Source organism: Loxodonta africana, chromosome 16 (assembly GCF_030014295.1).
Source record: "Loxodonta africana isolate mLoxAfr1 chromosome 16, mLoxAfr1.hap2, whole genome shotgun sequence".
Lineage (NCBI taxonomy): Eukaryota > Metazoa > Chordata > Mammalia > Proboscidea > Elephantidae > Loxodonta > Loxodonta africana.
In genome coordinates this window covers 71347849-71370387 of record NC_087357.1, presented here as the reverse complement: position 1 = coordinate 71370387, position 22539 = coordinate 71347849, and the positions used below count along the sequence as shown (strand labels likewise).

The 22539-nt window shown below is 36.2% G+C and overlaps 1 protein-coding gene across 2 annotated transcripts in view; it reads left to right on the top strand.

Moving 5' to 3' along the window:
- Window positions 1–22539, top strand: part of P4HA1 (prolyl 4-hydroxylase subunit alpha 1) — a 99763-nt gene that overhangs the window by 16008 nt on the left and 61216 nt on the right. For both annotated transcript variants that reach the window (XM_064269708.1, XM_064269709.1), the window contains exons 2-5: window positions 8012–8119; window positions 10305–10401; window positions 11343–11494; window positions 13714–13851. In XM_064269708.1, coding sequence (XP_064125778.1) covers window positions 8044–8119; window positions 10305–10401; window positions 11343–11494; window positions 13714–13851 — 463 coding nt within the window. In that variant the 5' untranslated portion in view covers window positions 8012–8043. The remainder of the gene's footprint in view (window positions 1–8011; window positions 8120–10304; window positions 10402–11342; window positions 11495–13713; window positions 13852–22539) is intronic.

Genomic DNA, 22539 nt, shown 5'->3' with positions numbered 1-22539 from the left:
CAAAAGGGCAAATACTGCATGAGGTCACTATTATAAGAACACATGAAAATGTTTCCAGACACGGAGAAGGGAGGGAGGGAAAAGTGGACAAGGAAAAACACTAACTAGATAGTAGATAAGTGGTAACTTCGGTTAAGGGTAAGACACTACACAGTCCTGGGCAAGTCAGCATGACTTGACCAGGGCAAAGTCATAGCAGCTTCACAGACAACGTCCAAATGCCCTGAGGGACCAAGCTACTAGACTGAGGGCTGGGGACCACGGTCTTGGGGGACACCTATCTTAATTGGAATAACACAGTCTATAAAGAAAATGTTCTACATTTGACTGTGGTGAGTAGCATCCTGGCTCTTAAAAGCCTGTGTGCAGCCATCTAAGATAACACCTACTGGTCCCATGCTGGCTGGAGCAAGGGATTATGAGGAAAACCAAAGAGACAAGGGAAAGATTAGTCCAAAGGACTAACAGACCACAACTACTGCAGCCTCTACCAGTCTGAGCCCTGAACAACTAGATGGTGCCTGGTTACGACCACCAACTGCTCTGGCAGGGATCACAATAGAGGATCCTGAACAGGGCTGGAGAAAAATGTAGAACAAAATTCAAATTCACACACACACACACACACCAGGCTTGCTGGTCTGACAGACTGGAGAAACCCCAAGAGTATGGCACCCCATACAGCCTTTTCACTTAGTACAGAAGTCACTCCTGAGGTTCACCTGTCAACCAAAGATTAGACAGGTCTATAGGGCCAACAAGAACACAGGTGAGGAACAAGCTTCATAGTTCAATTGTGTATGAGACTAATGGGAACACCAGCCCACAAGCGAAGAAGAGTGGGAAGGAAGGGTCAGGAAAACTGCTCGAATGGCAACAGCGAACCTGGGATGGAGAAGGGAAGAGTGTTGACACATCGTAGAGTTGGCAACCAATGTCACAAAACAGTTTGTGTCTTAACTGTTGATGAGAAACTAATTCAGTCTGTAAACTTTCACCTAAAGCACACACACACACAAAAAGTGACTGCCACATGTCAGTTTCATTTATGAAATTTCCAGGGAAGAACTTTGAATAACCACTTGCTTAGGGAGCAGTATCATGCAGTAAAATGACTGCTGAAACAGTAGGACGAAGGAAAAGTAGAGTGGTAAAGTAAGAAGGTAAAAGAGGGCAATTTCCAGAGGAAAGAGAATAGGGGTGATGGAGGAGTTAAATAGGCAAAAACAGGTGTATGTTTTAGAAATGATCTTGCTTTAGTTTAGGCTCTTTCTGTTAGGAAAGATTAAGGACTTGGGAGGAACTCCTAAAAGACAGCCTGTGGAGCCCTTTCAGTTAAATACAGTATCTTCCCTTAGAGCTGCTTTCCAACCTAAGCCTCAAAATGCTGTTCATTTGGAATTGTGCCAACAATTAGTTTCACTGCTCAACTACTAAAAGCTGTGGGAAGGAAGCTAGCATGATTTCTGAGTTTTAGATAGCAAAGTTAGTAACACTATTAAAGCACTTGCCCGTCAGATTATAAGTACTAGAGACATAGCTAACTCTCTTTGGGAGCAGAAGTATGCCTGGTATTTATGCAGTTAAGTTAAAACAAATGGCAATTTGCAGAGGGATTACAGGGAAGAACAGAAATATAACTGGCTCTATTAGTCATCACTCTTTAGTTGTCTATGAAAATCTATCCTGCTTAGTCTTGATTTTGTAATGGCCTGAATTAGAAGTATGAATTTATATTGGTCTTTTGCGTTGACCGTGAAAACTCAAAAAGATTAAAGTCTGAACACAGATGTCAGGAGGACCTACAGTTGAATATAAGATCTGTATGAGGATAAAAACAAAACAAAACCTGGAGTCCTCTAAAGGATGGCTTGGAACAAGTGTGGGAGGTGTGGTGAGGCTTAAAAGGAGTCTGGAAAATCAGGATGCATAAAATGGGTTATTGAAATGAAACATTTGTTAGTGTCAGAGAAAGATTAGAATATCAAGCATTCTTTAGTCTGCTTTATTAGACAAATTAATGATTTATCTGGGAAAGACAAACATTTTTAAATGTTGCAATTTTTTTTAGAAGAAAATGTTAAATTGAAAGCCTAGTAGATTTGCCAGACGTCTGTTCCAGTAATTCATTGAATAACTTGTACTTACAGTTCAATGAATCCTGATAACTCAAAGTTGTAAATATTTACAGTGTAGTAGAACTGTTTTAAAATCTGTTTCCAGGTTTGTCTGACCTGTTGAGTGTGTGGGACTGGACTTTCCTGGAAGAAGGACTGTAGGAAAGTTTTATGTTTGGATAAATAATACATTTTGCAATTTATTTTTTATCTAGGCCTACCTGAGAATGTGGAAATTACTATAGTTTCCCAGAAAGATTTATTCCATTTTTTAATATGGTTTTAAAAATATATTCATACATAGCGAACATTATATTAACATACATGAATGATATAAAAATTATATAAAAAACATGAATCTACCATCCAACCAAGAACCAAAGTATTACCAGTAACTTATTCATAAAAAAGTGAAAAAAACCCAACAGCAACCAAACCTGTTGCTGAGTCCATTCGGACTTATGGTGACCCCACGTGTTACAGAATAGGACTTTGCTTCATATGGTTTTTTTGGCTGTAATCTTTATGGAAGATGATCGCAGCTGGGTAGTTTCGAACCACCAACCTTTAGGTTAGTAGTTGAATGCAAGCCGTTTACACTGCCCAGGGACCTTCAGTCATACAGCAGTAAGTTTTATTCCAGTATAAGTTTATCTTCTTATCTCCGGCTATTCTTGGGCTTTGTTCTCTACTTGCTTTTTTCTCTCCTTTTCTTCTTTGTCTTTTAAAAAAAAAGTAAGTCGAGCCTTCTCAGGGAGGCCGTCTGAGATTTATTTGCTTTTCTTTTAAAGGAGAATGCATCCACTTTGACTCATTTAAATTTTATTTCAAGCTTGTTTGAGAATTTAGAACAGGAAGCATTTATATCTTACAATTTTATTTTGTTTTTTATTGTGCTTTAGGTGAAAATTCACAGAGCAAATTAGTTTCTCATTAAACAATACAGATATTTTTTTGTGACATTGGTTGCCAACCGTGTGGTGTCAACATTCTCCCCTTCTCCGCCTTAGCTTCCCCATTTCCTTTGGTTCAGCTTTCCTGTCCCTTCCTGCCTTCTCATCTTTGCCTTTGGGCTGGTGTGTGTGCTTAGTCCCCTATACATGGTTGAACTACGCGTATTATTATTTGTTTTATAGGCCTGTCTAAGCTTTGGCTGAAAGGTGAAATATATCTTATTATTTTTGATAAAAATCCAAGTATCTTCTGAGATGCGTCATTCTTGGACACTGTAATTATTTGTTTTGTAAGCTGCCAGCAGAATGAAGAGAAGGTGGAAATAAATGGAACTGAGACAACTTAAGTAATCAAACCATTATGTTTTAAAAACCTGCGATTGGTAAAGATATGTTTGCCTGTTAATGTGCCACTTAATACTTCTGAATAAATGTGGATGAAAAATGAGGCAAAGTATTAAAACAGATTAGAGGAACCATTCCCTAGAGTAATTAGAAATTCAATTATATTTTTATAAAAGATAAGTTAAAGTCTATTTAAAAGGCAGAGCACCTTTTGTGAGATTTCAAGGTATATTTGTATTCAGTGGTTCGCAAAGTGTGATCCCTGGGCCAGCAGCATCAGCATCACCTGGGAATTTGTGTAAATCATTAGGTACTTCAGACCTCTAGGTGATTATAATACAGCTAAAGTTTGGGAACCACTGCTATACAAGCCTATCTTCATTTTTAACAACTAGCTTAGGTTGGCACAGTAGTCTGGATTTTCTATTGCAAGTGACAGACATCCAGCTTGAAGAAGTTTAAGAAAAAGGGAGTTTACAGGTTCCCTTAGTTGGGTGTAGTGGTTAAGAGCTCAGCTGCTAACCAAAAGGTTGGCAGTTAGAATCTACCAGCTGCTCCTTGGAAACCCTATGGGGCAGTTCTACTCTGTCCTGTAGGGTTGCTATGAGTTGGAATCGCTCCACGGCAACGGGTTTGGCTTGGTTTTTTTAAGGTGGGTTGGGAGATTACTGGGATAGCTCACAGATTCAAAGCAGTAATAACAGGAATTTGGGGCTTGGAACTGCTTTCTCTGTGTAACTTTGTTCTGTTTTTTAGATCGGTTCCTATGTATTCTAGGTAAGTGGGAAAAGATAGTCACAGGCAGTGCCAGACTCACATCCTTTGAGCTTACCAACTCCAGAAGGAGCTACTTCCTACCAGTTTACAAGCCTGTTCCTCAACCCTTTTGTCCATGGAGATGAGGGTCAGTGACTCGCCTAGCCTGAGTCATATGTCTGCCTGTTGGAGGAAGGAGGATAGGAAGTATGCTAGTCTGACAGTATAGTTCACTACTAGATAGCAGGGTTGCTTTCAGATCAGGGTTAGCTATCTTTGAAGTATCTAGAAGAGAAACCTGGAGGCTTGTAGAGTTAGAAAATGGAACCTGCCCAAAAGCGTATGGTATTTGTCAGCTACTTTTTTGTGTGTTAGAAGGTAGTTAACCACCTTTTAAAGACTTAGGGTGCCATAATATGAGATTTGATGTTTTAGGCGTATTTTTTGATAAAGCTAATTTTTTGTCACTATAAATATCCTTTAGAACATCTTGAAAATACAGTGTAATAGAAAAGAACAAAACAAAACGCAAAAATCTACCTGATGTTCTACTATCCAGAGACAACTACATTTTGGTGAATTTCCTCTACATATATATGTTTTATAATTTTATTTATTTTGTTGTTGAAATATGCACAGCAAAACATAAACTAATACAACAGTTTCTACATGTACCATTTAGTGACATTGATTAAATTCTTTGAGTTGTGTAACCATTCTCACCCTCCTTTTCTGAGTTGTTCCTTCCCCATTAACATAATTTCACTGCCCCCCTAAGGTTCCTATCTAATCTTTTGAGTTGCTGTGTCAGTTTGACCCCACGTATAGTTCTTAAAAGAGCATACTGCCCAAGGCAGGCATTTTTTACTAGTTAAGCTAAACTATTGTTTGGTTTTAAGAAGACTTCAGGGGATATTTTTGGTTTGAGGTTTAAAGATTATCACAGGGCAGTAGTTTCAGAGGTTCATCCAACCTTCATGGCTCCAGGATGTGTGTAGTCCATGAGAACTTAAAATTCTGCCTGCATTTTGCCCGTTTTGATCAGGATGTTTTTATGGAATCTTTGATCAAAATGTTCATTGATGGTAGCTGGGGTCTCCTGACAAAGGAAGGGGTTGTTCACGGAGGCACTTAGCCATACATTCCATATCCTCCTACTCCTGATTCCCCTTCCTCTGTTGCTCCAGGCGAATAGAGACCAATTGTTGTGCCTTAGATGGCTAAATTCAAGCTTTTATGACCTCAGGCACTATGCATCGACTAGGAGGTAGAACAGAAGCACTAAACATATCATTAGACCAATTAACTGGGGTGGCCCATGAAACCATGACATCCCTCGAGGTTTTTGATTGTATATAAGCAGCCTCAGCATCCACTCTTAGTGTATGTATTTTCTTGCATAGTTGTGATTGTATTGTGATGCGATATTGACTTTTAAATCTTGTTTTTTTATTTAACTTCACATTTTAAGGGTACGATTCTTGACATAATGCTGTCGTTACATATTTTTAATTATTAATTTGTTATATTTGTTTAATTGTTCATTTGATGGGCAGAAAGTGGAATTTTAATATTTTAAGTCACTGATTACTGATGAATTTGAGCATTGTTTTAATTTTGTGACTTTTTGTATCTGTTATCCGCTTATCTAATAGCATCCTGGTAGTTTTCGTATTGATTTGTATAAGCTTCTTAAATGAGTTTTTTTAAAGATAGGTTTCTAGTTTGTCATTTATAGTTTTTTTATGTATGTAAATTTTAATTTTTTTGTGTACTTAAATTCCACCTGACTTTTGATAGGCTGTTTATTGTTTTTTAAATTTAGAAATTCTCCTTTTGTAGATATCCAGTAACTTTTCCTTTGTTTTTATTGTCTGTTTTATAAATTGTAACTCTTTAATTCACCTAGAAAATTTGATGCATTATATAAGGTAAAGGTATATTTATTCTTCATGTGATTAATAATTTGAATTCTTACATAAGCTCTATCATTTTAAAAATATAATTGTCAAGCTATTGCGTTTGAAGAAAAACATCACCTTAAGCTTCTTTTAGTTATTCCTGTAGGCTAATGTGTTTTTAATTCATTGTGAGATTTAAGGATGATGACAGATGACAAACTTGAATGAGAACATATTTTAGCAATGAAGAGAGAACTTCTTATTTGACAAATCTGAACTTTCTCATCAGAGTTAAGACTTTAGACAGCATTTGTGATTAGTCTTGTGTTAGTATAGTGAAAATGTTTGCATTTTCTAGAAATAACATTTATGAAGAAAATTATGGAGGAAATCTGTTTAAACAGTGGGAAAATTCTAGACTCTTCAGACAGCCCAGCCTTTTGAAAAGTCTTTTGTTTTGGCAGAAGCCCCAGAGAGGAAGTGTCTGCATCTGCTACATTCTAGAAGCCTTCCCAGAGAGTCTCTGTAAGGCAGCCAAGAGAACAGTGTATTTCACTACTGTGTGGTTCTGGAAGTGTCTAGAAGTTTGCGGCAAACTGGAGGGAGGAGACTTAGGACTACTTCCAGAATGTTAGTTTTGTGGTGATTTAGTTTTACGAGTTTCGAGCTAAGGGGAAAGTGGGGCGATTTTTCAGCTTTTGTAGGGTAGGGAACTTCCCAGTGTGGACTTACTTGGGCCTCTTGGATTTGGTGAGCCACGTAGGAAAAGTCGGAGGTACCTGCACAAAGAGGAACTCTAACAGGAGCAGAGTTACTTACAGGAGGAAATGTAACTTACTCTCCTGTAAAGTGGTAAGAACGACTTCAAGTTCATAGTTTGTGGTGGAGAAGGGAGCAAGAGGATAGTGGTTGCAGGGTATTTGGGAAAGCAAGGTAAAGCCTTTCTGCTTGTTTGTTGGTTTGCACATTTGCCGTGAAGAATTCACACTAGAAAAGACAACATATCTGGGACAAAGAGAAAAAACGGTAGAAGGGCTTTGCTGACAGGAAAAAAAAAAAAAAAAAAAAGCTGTAACTATGTACTAGGCTAAGGACTTTTACATAGAACAGAGTAGATTAGAGAAAAAACTCAAGACTCTGGAACCTTTGAGAGGTTTGTTCTTTTTTTGGATTCTTTACGACTTAAAAAAAAAAAAAGCTTTACTGAGAAAATTCACATACCACGGAATTCACCCATGTAATGTGTACAATTCGATGGCTTTTTAGTACATTCACGGAGCTGTTCAGCTGTCAATCACTACAGTCAATTTTAGGACATTTTCATCACCTCAGAAAGAAATCCCCCAAATCTACAACTTTCAGTTGAATTTGTTTTAAAATTTAAAGCTGTATAGGGAAAAAGGCCGAATAGATTAGAAATGTTAAGGATTAATCAGAAAGCTCTGAGATCTGTACTTTTTCTTCTTTAGAAGATAGTCTAGCATTTTCAGAAAACATTTTGGTAATATTTAAATTCAGATATTTTAATGAAGCAGCATATTTTTATGGGATATTCATGGTCTTGATCTAGATCACAGAGAAAACTTATTTTTCAGGCTATGTGAAAGAACCAGTACTACTATTAAATTACTCCTAATTGCAGCAGTAACTAAGAAAACAAACTCAGATTGAATTTTTTAATGTAAATTACTAGGTGAGAACAAATATGCACATTTTACTATGAAATATCAAGTTAGTACTCTATATGAAAAGGTAAGATGACAGTAGGCAAAAACAAAAGCTATTATTAAGTTATTAAATCAAAAAATTGTATAGGCAGCCTTGGGCTCTGACTTATTTTGTTCACAAGAAAAATAGGTAAGCAACTTTTCCTACCACTCCTTTTCTTTCTTTCTTTTTTTTTTTTTTTTTTTTAGTAATGGCCATATTTCTCTTGTAGGTGTGTGAACCTGTAAAATTACATCTGCCAAGATGTTCTGGTGCACTTTAATTGTTGGGATATTACTTCCCCGGTCTTTGGCTCATCCAGGCTTTTTTACTTCTATTGGTAAGTCTTCTTATTTTTTGGTTTATGTTGTTTTTGGATTAAAGAATTTCCATTTTTTAGTTTTTTTAACCAATAAAAACAAATACAGTGTATTCCCAGAAACTAAAGGATTGGTTCAGTCCCTTCCCCTCCAAAAGTTCATTTTTCTTTTAATTAAAAATTTTAAATTAATTCTTTCTGTTTATAAATAAAATATATTTATAGGTTAGACATTTATGAAAATTAGAAAAGCATACCAAAGAAAATTACTTATAATGGGTCCAGTCAATTATAACCATTGCAAATAATTTAATGCATGTATTTAGTCATTTTTAATATACAAATACACAAATAATATACTGCATATTATGTTGTAACTTTTTTCCTTGTAAGATTTTTTTCACAAGTTCACATTTTGTTCTACATCATAATTTTAAAAAATCCTTAAATATATTACAAAAAAAGCATACTGGTTAAAGGGGGAAAAAAAAACCCGGAATTACATGAAATGTAAAACCTCCTGCGTGTCCCAAACACTTAAGAAATATTCCTCATAATTTGATGTGTATCCTCTTATGTTTTCTTGTGTGCATAATTCCTCTGTCTTAATGAGATGCCTTCCTTCATCCTGTTGACTAATTTTATCTTTGTGTTATTGTAAAGCTAGTGAAAACAAAAGTGCTACGTATTTACAATACCTAATTTTAGGATATGAAATGATGAGTCCTGCCGTTCCAGTGTAAATAACTAAACAGATTTTCTCAATTTTAGTTGAGAAGTATTTTTTTTTTCTTAAATAATATTTTATTGAGTTTTTGGTGAAAGTTTACATAGCAAGTTAGGTTCCCGTTTGATAATTTCCACACAAATTTTTCAGTAACATTAGTTACGTGTATCACAACGTGTCAACATTCTCTTTAATAGTGTTGAATTGTTCCAGTCCCAGTATTCTAGTTTACCTGCCCCCTTATCTTTTCATCTTTGCTTTTTTTTTTTTAAATTGTACTTTAGATGAAGGTTTACAGAGCAAACTAGCTTCTCATTAAACAATTAATACATTATTTTGTGGTACTGGTTGCCAACCCCATGATATGTCAACACTCTCCCCTTCTCGACCTTAGGGTCCCTGTTACTAGCTTTCCTTGTCCCCTCCTGCCTTCTGGTCCTTGCCCCTGGGCTAGTGTGCCCATTTAGCCATTGGCCTGTGTAATCTTTGGCTGAAGGGTGAACCTCAGGAGTGACCTCATTATTAAGTTAAAAGGGTGTCTGGAGGCCATACTCTTGAATTTTTTCCAGTCTCTGTCAGACCAGTAAGTCTGGTCTTTTTTTGTGTGAGTTAGAATTTCTGCATTTTTCTCCAGCTCTGTCCGGGACCCTGTATTGTGATCCCTGTCAGAGCAGTTGGTGGTTGTGGTGGACTCAGTCTGGTGGAGGCTGTGGTAATTTGGTCCATCAATCCTTTGGACTCATCTTTCCACCTTTTTTTTTTTGTGTGTGCTTTCAATGGAAGTTTAAGAGCAAATTAGTTCTCATTAAACAGTTAATGCACATACTGTTTTGTGACATTGGTTGCCAACCCCACAATGTGTCAACATTCTCCCCTTCTCCACCTTGGGTTCCCCATTTCCATTCATCCAGCTTTCTTGTCCCCTCCTGCCTTGTCGTCCTTGTCGCTGGCCGGGTGTGCCCGTTTAGTCTTGTATACATGGTTGAGCTACGTGTATTCTTATTTGTTTTATGGGCCTGAAGGGTGAACCTTAGGAGTGAAGTACTTTTTTTTTTTTTTTTTGTTAGTGTAGTTTTTGTTTATTGAATAGAATTTTAGTTCTAATTTGCCTCAAAAACAAACAAAAAAGGTGAGGAGGGCTATGGTGAAGAAGAAGAAAATTTGATCCTTGGAAAATACTGTTGTTTGTAATTTTTAAATAAATTTATAAATGAAAGACAATTGGCCAACATAGTCTAAGTTTGCAGAAGCTTTGGAAGTAAGAACTGGCACATAATTAGAGAAGTTTTTGGCTTTATTTTTATCTGATAAAAAAGGGGAGAAAAAACAAAAAAGATACTCCTCTCCAATATATCTGATTCATGCCAGTTAAATTCTCTCATAGAATGAAGCATTCTTGATCATTCTTTAATTATTCTAAAATACTTGTGTTTATGAATCTGAGTATTTGATAGCTTTCTCTCCCTTTTCCCCTCCTAGGTCAGATGACTGATTTAATCTACACTGAGAAAGATCTGGTGACCTCGCTGAAAGACTATATTAAGGCAGAAGAGGACAAGTTAGAACAAATAAAAGAGTATGCAAAATGTATTCCTTACTCAGGCTCTGACTCTACCTGAATGTTTTTTTTTTTTTAGAGCTAAACATTTTTTGAGTGGAAATGAAAGCCACCTATCAGTCTTACAGAGGATCAAGGGCCACAATGTCTGAAATAGGATCATTGAAAACAGGAGTTAAACCTGGGCCAAAGGTTCATGTGAAACAATATGGATTGAGATAAGAATGTGGATGGGTGGGGGAAGTTTACTGACAGTTTTAAAAAGTGATTGCCAGTATTTTCATTCTACTCTAACCTGCTCAGTCAGGCTACCTGCTGGAGCAGTTTTCTATTGTGTTTATGCTTCTTCACACTTGTAATTCCACTGTAGAGATTTTGGTGATAAATAAGTATGGTTAGTATTTTTTAATAGATAAGCTCCTTTTCAAATGCTGTTTTATTTTGAATTGACTCAGGTTCATAGTTAATCCTGACCTGAGAATTCCTGGCTTTTATTTAACAAGAAGCAAAGTATTCAGATGTTTGTTTTAAAATGGTTTCTAGGTGCCCAATGTAGAATTTTGATATACATTTGGTTTAAATGAAAATGTAACTGAATTTGGGTTGGATAATTTGTATTTTGTAATAATCACTTATTTGGCCTCAAGGACTCGTGAGGAAATGGATTTTAGATTATTATCAGGGGGAATCCAATAGCAAATTTTAACCATTTGGGAGAAACAAAACCAAAACAAAAAGATTCTAATTATATTTTGATTATGCCATGTTAAATTTTATCCATAAGAGAATCTTGGTTTTTTTAAAAAAAACCTTTATAATTTTATTTTAAAAAGAAATTATAGGTAGAGTTTTAAGTCAAAAATCTCTAATCTAGTCTTTTTTTTTTTTCTGAGCACTTTCTAATTCAGTTTTCGTTATTAAGTATATATATACTCCATGTATATGTCTTACGCATATAGATGGGCAGAGAAGTTGGATCGGTTAACTAGCACAGCGACAAAAGATCCAGAGGGATTTGTTGGACATCCTGTTAATGCATTCAAGTTAGTGAAACGCCTGAACACTGAGTGGAGTGAGTTGGAGAATCTGGTCCTTAAGGATATGTCAGATGGTAAGTTTGAGGAGACTAGTGAACCAAAAAAAGTAAGGCAATATTGGTACCACCTGTAGAAATGCAAAACCTAGTGATAAATTCAGTTCCCAGAACATTAAGTATTCAGTGTTATGGCTGAATTATTGCTCGGGTGTGTTTAGTTTGGCTAGTTAATTTAGGCAAATATCCTAATTCTTTGATTTTTTTTTTTTTAAAAAAAAGGTAATTTCAGCTATTGGTGGCTAACATTTGTGCTTTTTGCTTTGAAATCTACAAAAGTGATTAGCTTATTTGGCATACAGCTTCACGTCTGAGGATAATCATTTTTATGTAACCCTTGAAAAATTCATGCACGTTTTTAATTGTCTTTCAATCGATTTTTAATGTATTGGCAGTAATACTATAAGAAAAAGTGTTAGCTGTTTTCTTCCTAGTATTTGAAGCTTAGGATTATTTTACTTAAAGTAGGTGACAAATAAAAAAACCGAGAACTGCAAACAATGTTAATGAGTAAGCCTTTCTAAGTGAAACGGTAAAATTGTACTTGGAGTATTGAGGTGTTTCAGATATTTTATTCACAAGTAGAGAAAACTAAATCTGGAGTTTCATGAAGTAAACCCAGCCTACGGCCATCATGTCGATTCTGACTCAGTGATCCTGTTGGGTTTCCAAGGTTGTAAATCTCAGTGGAAGCAGACTGCCACATCTTTCTCCCACAGAGCTGCTGGTGGTTTCGAACCGCTGACCTTTTGGTTAGCAGTTGATCGCTTTAGCCGCTATGCCACCAGGGCTGCTTAATGAAGTAAAGAGATTATACTTAGTACATAGTAGAGGCTCAAATACTTGTTGAATAACTAAAGGTGGCAAAAAAAAAAAAGGAGAGCGAGACCTCATGTACACTGAGCTATAGAGATGAAATATTCCAAGGGTGCTTACAAGACAGGACATCTTTGAAGAAAAATCAAGGGAAATACTTGTGAATATTTCTTCATTTTGAGAGGGAATTGCCTCTGATTATGTTTTCTCCTGTATAACACCATGAGAACATTTTGACGTCTTCAAGTAATGACCTGTATGGCCTGAGTTCTTTTACACCCTGAGACGCTGGCATTTTAATCTGTGGTAGTCATTCATCCCATAATGCTACAATAGATACATCTTTCTCTTTTTGTTAGAGAGAATTTAAGCAATTTCTTGGGTTTCGTTTTGGGGCATAAGAAACATTACAATCTTCTGTAAAATTTGTAGAACTTTTTGGTAAAATTCCATGTGGAGATTGTGACTGGAAGTTGGTCTTAAAACTAAAAAATGTACTTGATAGGAACTTTTAGCCTTCTTTCAGCTGGTTGCTCATTTTTTGTTTGTACATTTCCATTAACATAAAAATGCCTGGCCTTTTGCTGATTAAAATACACATAGTTGATTATAAGTAAGTGAGAGGGTGAGAAGGTCGCATACCCAACTTTTATTTGCAAAGAATGATGCTTATTAAAATTTTAAACCACTTTTTGCTTTTTCTGTTTCTCCTTGAGGGCTAATTAGCATCTGTTCTCCTTAGGGGTTATATAGTTACCACTAATTGATTGTTAGTTTGATTAAGTTTTATATATATATATATATATATAGCAAACCTGGACTGATGAGTACTATATTTATATTAAACAAACATATCTAAGTGTATTTTAATAAAGCAGTTTAACTGGTACCTTAAATATCTGTTCCTTACCCTCAAAGAATTTTGCCAAACTTTATGTATTTACTGTTACATAATGTGTGGTACATGGAAGAAGCAAACAACTTTATTTAAGAGTACAGATTTTATTTGCCATCTGAAAGTATAATTTGCTGCCAATTAATGTAATTTTCCGGTCCATCAATCTGTTCATTTCTCAAGCTTAGTAGAGGCACGTTTTGTTTTCTTGCTATGTTTTGTAAAAATATAATTATTTGTAATTGTAAAATAATTATAATTGTAAAAATTCAATTATTCTAGTTGATCTTTATCTACTGGTACAGATATAATTTGTGCAGTGACCTCAGATTACTTAGGAAACATTAGAAAGGTTTTGGGAAGTTTGAGCAAGTAGCAAGTCTCATTCAGTGTATTTAATTTTTTCTTGCTGAGTATGTGGAACTTTCATGGTGTGGTAGAAAACTATTATAAAACAGATTTTGAAAAATCCTTACAAAGCTTCTGTATTGAAAGTCTAGAAGTCCTTTCTTTTTTTCTATTTAAGGGTTTATCTCTAACCTGACCATTCAGAGACAGTACTTCCCTAATGATGAAGATCAGATTGGGGCAGCCAAAGCTCTGTTGCGTCTCCAGGACACCTACAATTTGGATACAGATACCATCTCAAAGGGTAATCTTCCAGGTAAAAGAATTCTTCCAGGCTATAAAACACCTCTTACCTGCCTTCTCTGTTTAGTCTATTTGGACAGTGTTAAAGTGAAAAAAGACTGGTATTTTAAGATTTCATAGCCTTGAGGACAAAAGAAGTCCTATCTGTAGGGAATGATAGCTTGTTACTGTGAAAACCTTTATTTATAGGGACTAACTGAAGTGACAATTTAAGTTTATAAGAAAAAGAAACAATCTTTTTTCTAATTGTTTTTGTTTTTTTTCAAAGCACCATAATGCTCTACTGATTTGTATCTAAAGCAATAAGGGAACTGATAATCAAAGTTATATATTCAGTACTTAAAAACCAAGATGTGTTGAGTGTAGACAATCATATTTTAAAGTGTTCTGCAGTGTGGAACATCCTGCTTTCTGACCTATTTTTTGCACAACCCTCCTTTTTTTTTTTTAGTTGCAACTTAATTTACTTTTTTTAATGATTCTGTGACTTCCTGCTATTAGTATGTCCTGTCCTTGTCAATTGAGGAAATAAAATATATAACTTCTACCTTTATACTAGTCCGTGGGTAGCACAAATTTTTAAGCACTCAGCTACTAACAGAAAGATGGATGGTTCAAATCCACCCAGAGGCTTCTTGGAAGAAAGGCATGGTAATCTACTTCTGAAAGATCACAGCCATTGAAAACCCTATGGAGCACAGTTATACTTTGACACACATGGGGTAGCCATGAGTCGGAATTGACTTCACAACAATTGGTTGTTTTTTTTTAAATACTGAAATTGATTTTCTAAGTAGTGGGATGAGTTATTTATCAGGATATTTTCTTGCTCATCTTTCTTCATTTGGGATGAAGTCTCAAGTGGGAAAGCTAACCATGGAATAATATTGAATAAAATTTCCATTAAGCTGGAATACAAAGTTTGGGCTTCTAAAAATGTACACATTTGCAAATTTTATTTTCTGTTTATACCAGTATTGTACATGATGACACTTCTGACAAGATTGTAACCTTGTTTAATTTGTTTCTGGTTTAAAACATCAATTCATTTCATAAATATTAACTTTATAGTATGTACCAATCATTGTGCTAGGTGAGAGGGACACAATAATGAACAAGACAACTTACACTGCCCTCGCTCTTAGGGTGCTTACGTTCTTAAGATACAATATGATAAATGCCTGGATGGAGAAATTCAGGATCCTGTGGGAGACGTAGAAGGAAACCTGATTCTAGGCTTGATAAGAAGTGTAAAGGAAGACTTGCTGGAAGAGATGACGTGAAACAAAATTGAGATCTAAAGGAAAAGGAATTAGCCAGGAAAATAGGGGAAAGGGGAAGAAAAAGGGATATGGACAAAGTGTTCCAGGCAGAAGAAGCATGCATAAAACCCAGGGAAGAGAGAGCACACTATGCTTAGATAAAACTAGCAAGTTGTTTGTATAGGTTGATGTAGACAGAGTTCAAGGGGTGAGTATTTGAGGTAGGGATGGGGTTTAGTTTTATGAGAGTACTGAGAGATGAGGCTAGAGAGATAAGCAGAAGCTATTTCTTAACATACTTTGTAAGCCCCATGGAGGAGTCTGAACTGTCCTGAGCACAATGGGGAGCCACTGAAAAGTTTTAAACAGAGAAGATACATGATATGCGTTTTAGAATTACTATTCTGGCTGCAGGATGGAGACTGGATGGGAGCCTAGGGACAGAGACAAAGAAACTAGGGAGGAGACTGTTGCAGAAATTTAAGTAAGAGATGATAGTAGTCTAAACCAGGATAGCTAGCGGATATGGAGAGAAATGGATAGATTGTCAAGCCATTTAGGAAGTGAAATAGTAGAATTTGATGAAGGGCTAGATATGGGTTTCTGGTTTAAACAACTAACTACCGTAGATGGGTTGTACTCAACAAGATGGAGAGGACAAGAAAAGAAGGAGGTTTGGTGTGTATGGGGATAATAAATTTCATTTAATTTACTATATTTTTGTTTAAAACTCTATTATCTTTCCATCAAATGATATTGTGAATTGCTTAACCCTGATCTTGCTGTGTTTAGTCTTAGGAAATTCATTGTTTCCCCCTGAGTACCTGGGCTTTTATTCTAGAGATCAGTTGGTAAGATTTTCATATAGGATAGCTGAAAATAAAACTCTGAGAATATATACAATTATTTCTCATTGGGGCATTAGTCATCCTTTCTCATGTACTTTTTATCTCCTTATTGATTTCTCTGTCTCTTCAAGTCACTGTTTTGGGGATCTTAACTCAGTTTTCCTTTCATGTACATTATTTATAAATAGAGTGACTGAAATTTCCTAAGTGTAGTATGTTCCATAAATGGTAGAATAACACTGGAGTGAACCAATAAACTGTTTTTAGGCTTTTTCCTCCTCCAAACCTTTTTTGTTGTTGTTGTTAACAGTAAAACATTATAAATATGTTTGAAGCCCCCTTGTCCCTGCCCTTCCTCTCTAGAGGGAATAATTATTCTGAATTCGCTGTGTTTCCTCCCATCTTTTTATACTTTCACTACATGTATTTTCTATTGTATTGTTTGTGTTCTTAGATTTTACATAAATAATACACTATCTTTCTCTGCATGCTTTTTCAGTACCTTTTTTTTGATTGAATTTGTACATGTTGATATGTTGATCAAATTCATCTAACTGCTGTTATCATATTGTAAAACACAATTGATTTATTCATTGCTCTGTGGATGGATGGACATTTAGGTTTTTCGAATTTTTTGCTATATTATACACTTTCACCAAACATGTCTGTATATGTCTTCTTGTGCCCATGTGCATATGTGTAAGAATTCGTCTAGGATGTAAGAAGCCATAGGGTATATGCCTCTTCAACTTTACTGTATGTGCCAGATAAAAAAACCAAAACCAAACCTGGTGCCGTTGAGTCGATTCCGACTCATAGTGACCCTATAGGACAGAGTAGAACTGCCCCATATAGTTTCCAAGGAGCGCCTGGCAGATTTGAACTGCTGACCCTTTGGTTAGCAGCTGTAGCACTTAACCTCTACGCCACCAGGGTTTCCGTGTGGCCAGATGGGCTCCCAAAAAAGATGCACCAGTCGATACTCTAACCAGCAATGTATGAGAATTAACATTTCTTCCTATCCTTGCTAACCCTTGTTTTTGTCAGGACTTTAACATTTTAGCAGTTTTGGGTGTGAAATGGTGGGGGTGGGGGGTGGGGAGTGAGGGCTGACCAAATTTTTAATTTTTAACTGACCAAAAAAAGTTAGAGAAATGCTTATTTCAGTGGATTTGTATTTCTTTTTTAATTTTATTGTATTTCTGGTGAAAGTATACATAGCAAAACAGGTTCCCATTCAATAATTTTTACATATACTGTTCAGCAACATTGGTTACATTCTTCACATTTCATCAGCATTCTCATTATTTCCATTCTAGTTGTTCCATTCCCATTAACTTAGTCTCACTGCCTCCAACCTTCTCATCTATGCTTTAGAGTAACTGTCATCCATTTGGTCTCATACAGATGATTTTTTGAAAAGAGGTCAGTACTCAAGGGTGACATTCCATACTTTTTGAGCTAACGTGCTATTTAGTTAAAAGGTGACTTCAGGGGATTGTTACAGTTTAAGGTTTAGAGTATCTCAGGGCAGTAGTCTTGGAGATTCCTCCAGTCTCGGTGGGTCTGGAAACTCTGGATTCTTTGAGAATTTGAAGTTCTTTTCCACATTTTTCTCCTTTTCTATCAGGAATTATGACCCTGATCAGAACATTTGGTAGTGGTAGCCAGGCATCATCTAGTTCTTCTGATCTCAAGGTAGAGGAGACCACCGTGGTTCATGGAGACAGTTGGTCCTGTAGTCAGGTTCCTTCTCTCATTCTCAGATTTCCAGCTTTCTCTCTTGCTCGAGACAAGTAGAGTCTAATACTTGTATCTTAGATGGCCACTTGCAAGTTTTTATAACTCCACATACTACTCACCAAACTAGGATGTAGAACATAAACTTTATAAACTATATCATGCCACTTGACTAAGTCTTCAAACCAGGAAAACTAATCATGTGACATGATTGGTTATGTCTAAGAAGTATCAGCATCTATAGCCCCTGTTTGTATATGTATATATATATTTAAGAAGTATCAGCATCTGTAGCTATTTGTTTTGTTTTATATATATATATGCACACATGTATATGTATGTGTGTGTATGTATATATTTCTATGGAACTCTGGTAGCATAGTGGTTAAGAGCTCAGCTGCTATACAGAAGGTCAGCAGTTCAAACCCACCAGCTGCTCCTTGGAAATCCTGTGGGGCAGTTCTACTCCGTCTTACAGGGTTGCTATGAGTTGGAATCAGCTCGACAGCAACGGGTTTTTTTTTTATATGTATATGTACATATGTATACACATATATATACACACACACATACACATATATATATACCAAAAACTTATTGCCATCGAGTTGATTTTGAGTCATAGTGACCCTATAGGACAGAGTAGAACTGTTCCACAGGGTTTCCAAGGAGTGGCTGGTGAGTTCAAACTGCTGACCTTTTGGTTAGCAGCTGAGTTCTTAACCACTGTGCCACCAGGGCTCCATAAATATATTTCGTGGTTTGTTTTTGCAAAATTGTATGTAGCGTAACATTTACCAGTACATCCTTTTGTTGTGTACAGCTTAGTGGCATCAGTTATATTAGTCAAGCTGTGCATACTTCACACACATTCAGTGCCACCTTTCCCATCACCATAAACAAAAAGAGAATGATTCCCCTCTTCTCCTCCCAACCCCTGGTAACCGCCAGTGCACACCAGTCTCTGTATATATGCCTATTCCTGTCATTTCATAAAAGTGAGATCATACAACATTTGCCCTTATTTTGCTCAGCATAATGTCTCCCGGGTTCATCCACGTTGCAAATTGTTTCAGAACTCGTTTTTCTTTTTGGCTACGCAGTATTCCATTGTGGGCATGTACCACATTTTGTTTATCCATTCATCCAGTTGATGGGCACTTAGATTGTTTCCATCTTTTTGCAATTGTGAATAGTGCTGCCATGAATATAGGTGTACATACATCTGTTCATGTTTTTCTATTACATCACTAGGATGTATACCTAGAAGTGGAATTGCTGGGTCATAAGGTAGCACTATTTCTCATTTCCTGAGGAATCACTATACTGTTTTCCACAGCAGTTATACCATTTTACATTACCACCAGCAGTAGACAAGGGCTCCAATCTCCCTACATCATTGCCAGCATTTTTTGTTTTCTGTTGTTTTGATCAGTGCCATTTTAGCAGGGATGAGGTGGTATCTCATTGTAATTTTGATTTGCACCTTTCTAAGGCTAATGACAGTGAACATCTTTTCATGTGTTTGTTGGCTACCCGGATGCCCTCTTTGGTGACGTGTCTGTTCATGTCTTTTGCCCATTTTTTGATTGGGTTATTTATCTTTTTGTTATTAAGTTGTAGAAGGTTTTGTATTTATTTTCAGTTTTAGAGCCTGTTGTAGATTGAATTACGTCCACCAAAAGTATGTATTCTAAGTCTTAACCCCTTTACCTGTGGTTATAATCACATTTGGGAATGGATTTTCTTTGTTTTGTTAATGAGGCTGTATTAGTATAGGCTGTGTCTTAAATCAGTCTCTTTTGAGATATAAAAAGAGCAGATTGAGGAAGCAATGGAGCAAGAAGTCAGGAATGGGGGAAGATAGATGCCACGACACATGAGATCTCAAAAGAACAAAGAAAGAGAAGCTGAAAAGAGACAAAGACCTTCCCCCAGAGCCAACACAGAGAGAAAACCTTCCCTTAGAGCTGGTGCCTTGAATTTGGACTTCTAGCCTCCTAAATTGTGAGAAGATAAATTTGTTTGTTAAAGCCACCCACTTGTGGTATTTCTGTTACAGCAACACTAGATAACTAAGACAATCCTTGTTAGATACGTTGTTCCTGAAGATTTTTTTCCCAGTTGATAGGTTGTCTTTTTACTCTTTTGATAAAGTCTTTTGATTAGCGGAAGTATTTAATTTTTATGAGGCTCCAGTAACCTAGTTTGTTTTCTGCTGCTCCTGCATTTGTAGTTGTGTTTGATAATCCATTATTTAAAAAAAATTAGGTCTCATAGTCTTGCCCCTGTGGTTTCTTCCAAGAACTTCATAGTTTTAGCCTTAGCATTTAGGTCCTTGATCCATTTTTATTTCGTTTTTGGGTACAGTATAAGGTCTTGTTTAACTTTTCTCCATGTGGATATCTAATTTTGCCAGCATCGTTTATTGAAGAGACTGTTTCTTCCCCATTGAATGACTTTGGCCCCTTGTTGCAAATCAGTTGTTCATAAATGAGAGTGGATTTGTATTGATGCCATGTTTCTCTTAGTTTTGGCTCTTTCTGCCTGCATTTTGAGCCTATCTTCTGAAGTGCTTTCTTGATATTTTAATATAAAACCTAACAAGTTATATGCATTTTGGCATCAATGGTATCTTCGTAGTTCATGTACACTGTTTCTTTCATTTCAGGTGTGTTCCCCACTGTGATTTGTTGCATAGATTCTTATCGTCCAAGATACTCATATTTTTTTGTATGAAAAATTTTTTGGTTTATAACATTTGATTTACTTCAGGTGGAAGTTGAATGTTCACCCTATTGGTCACTTGCATCACTGTCTTGGTCAGCTGATAAGGTAGTAAGATTGTCCAGACATCTCTGAAGCTCACTCAGCTTATAAGTGTACCATACCACCTCAAATGTGGGTCACCAACTCCCCAGACATAGGTGTTTTAAACATATTTCTCTCTTACAAATCAGGTTTTTATCCACTAAGTGTTCTTATGAAGTGCAGTAATTTTTGGATTCGATGTTCCATTTAAATGTATGAGCCGCAAAAATGTATTTCTAAATAATTTTTTTCCTGCTGTTCTATATTATAGTTTATATTGTGACAATAAATTAAAGGGCTCTTTTTTTTGGTATTAGTTTACTTTCAGTTTTGGTTACTACATTCAGTTTAACATGCTAATGTCAACCCTCCATGCCACTTCCTTTGGATCAAGAAAATTTATAATTCTTTTTTCTCATCAGATTCTAATTATTTGCCCTTTGTATGAAAGCTTCTTACAGTTTCTTTTTGTCCACATTGGTCTGTCTGGTTTTCTTTTTCATTTTATTGCCTATTTGTTTTTTCTTCTTATGTTCTCTCTATTTTGGCAACAGTTTTCCATTTCAAATGCTGCATCACTTCTTTTTCACTTTATTCTTTTCAGAATACTGTTCCCAGGCAGCCTGTCTTTAAAAATCATGAGTAAGTCAGCTGAGCGAAGATTCTTTCACCACCGAAGTAGAACACCTAGAGATCCTCTCCTGTTTTCCATCATGCTTTCAAATAACATCAGACTGTCATGTTGTGTGAAGATATTACTGAGGCTGCCTACATGTATTAATGCCTTACTGTCTCTCTTGCACGTGTTGCGTGTCCCCGAGAGAAGCATTCACAGTTGCTGCCTTGTGAGCACATCTTAGAACTGTACTCTGGTTCTCACAACTGGAAAGTAATAGAATCAAAGTTTAATAAGCTACTTTGGTTTCTGGAATTATGTCTTGATCAACTATTAATAAGTTAGTTTCTTCGTATTCTTTCCTAGAGTGAGGCATGGGGTAGAGAGTTAAGGGAGAAGCGTCAGAACGAGTCTTCATTTGTATTTTGAAAACCTTTTTAAGGAGTTCATTGATAAAATCATTTTCAAAACCTTTTTTATTTTTTTTACAATTTTACTTGTTTTGTTGTTGTTGAGAATATACATAGGAAAATGTACTCCAGTTCAGCAGTTTCTACCTGTACGATTCAGTGACATTAACTACATTCTTCCAGTTGTGCAACCATTCTCACCCTCCTTTTCTGAGTTGTTCCTCCCCTATTAACATAAACTCACTGCCCCCTAAGGTTCCTATCTAATCTTTCAAGTTGCTATTGTCAATTCTATCTCACCTAGATAGTTTTTAAAAGAATATAATGCTCAAGGCAGACATTTTTAACTTGTTAAATTAAGCTATTGTTTGGTTTTAAAAAGACTTCAGGGGGTATTTTTGGTTTAAAGTTTAAAGATTATCTCAGGGTGATAGTTTTAGGATTTAAAAAGTCTGGGGTCCATGAGAATTTTAAATTCTATTCTGCATTTTCCCCCCTTTGGTCAGGATTCTTCCATGGAATCTTCCATCAAAACGTTCAGTGCAGGTAGCTGGGCACCATCCAGTTCACCTGTTCTCATGGCAAAGGAGGGTTGTTCATGGAGGCAATTAGCCACATTCCATTTCCTCCTCCTATCCTTGACTTTCCTCCTTCCTCTGTTGCTCCAGGTGAACAGGGACCAGTTGTGCTTTGGATGGCAGCTTGAAAGCTTTTAAGACCCCAGGCACTACACAGCGAACTAGGAGGTAGTACAGAAGCACTAAACACGTTATTAGGCCAATGAACTGATGTCCCATGAAACCGTGACCCTAAACTTCCAAACCAAGAAATCAGATCTCATAAGGTGTTTGGCTGTACATAAGCAGCCTCCACAGCTACTTTTTATTTTTTTGTCATTGTTGTAAATATGTCTGTCGCACAGCTTGGACAGGTGTACTACTTATTGATAGCAATTACATTAATTGGCTGTTGAAAACCTTTTTAAGGATTTCGTTGATACATTTAGTTTCTATC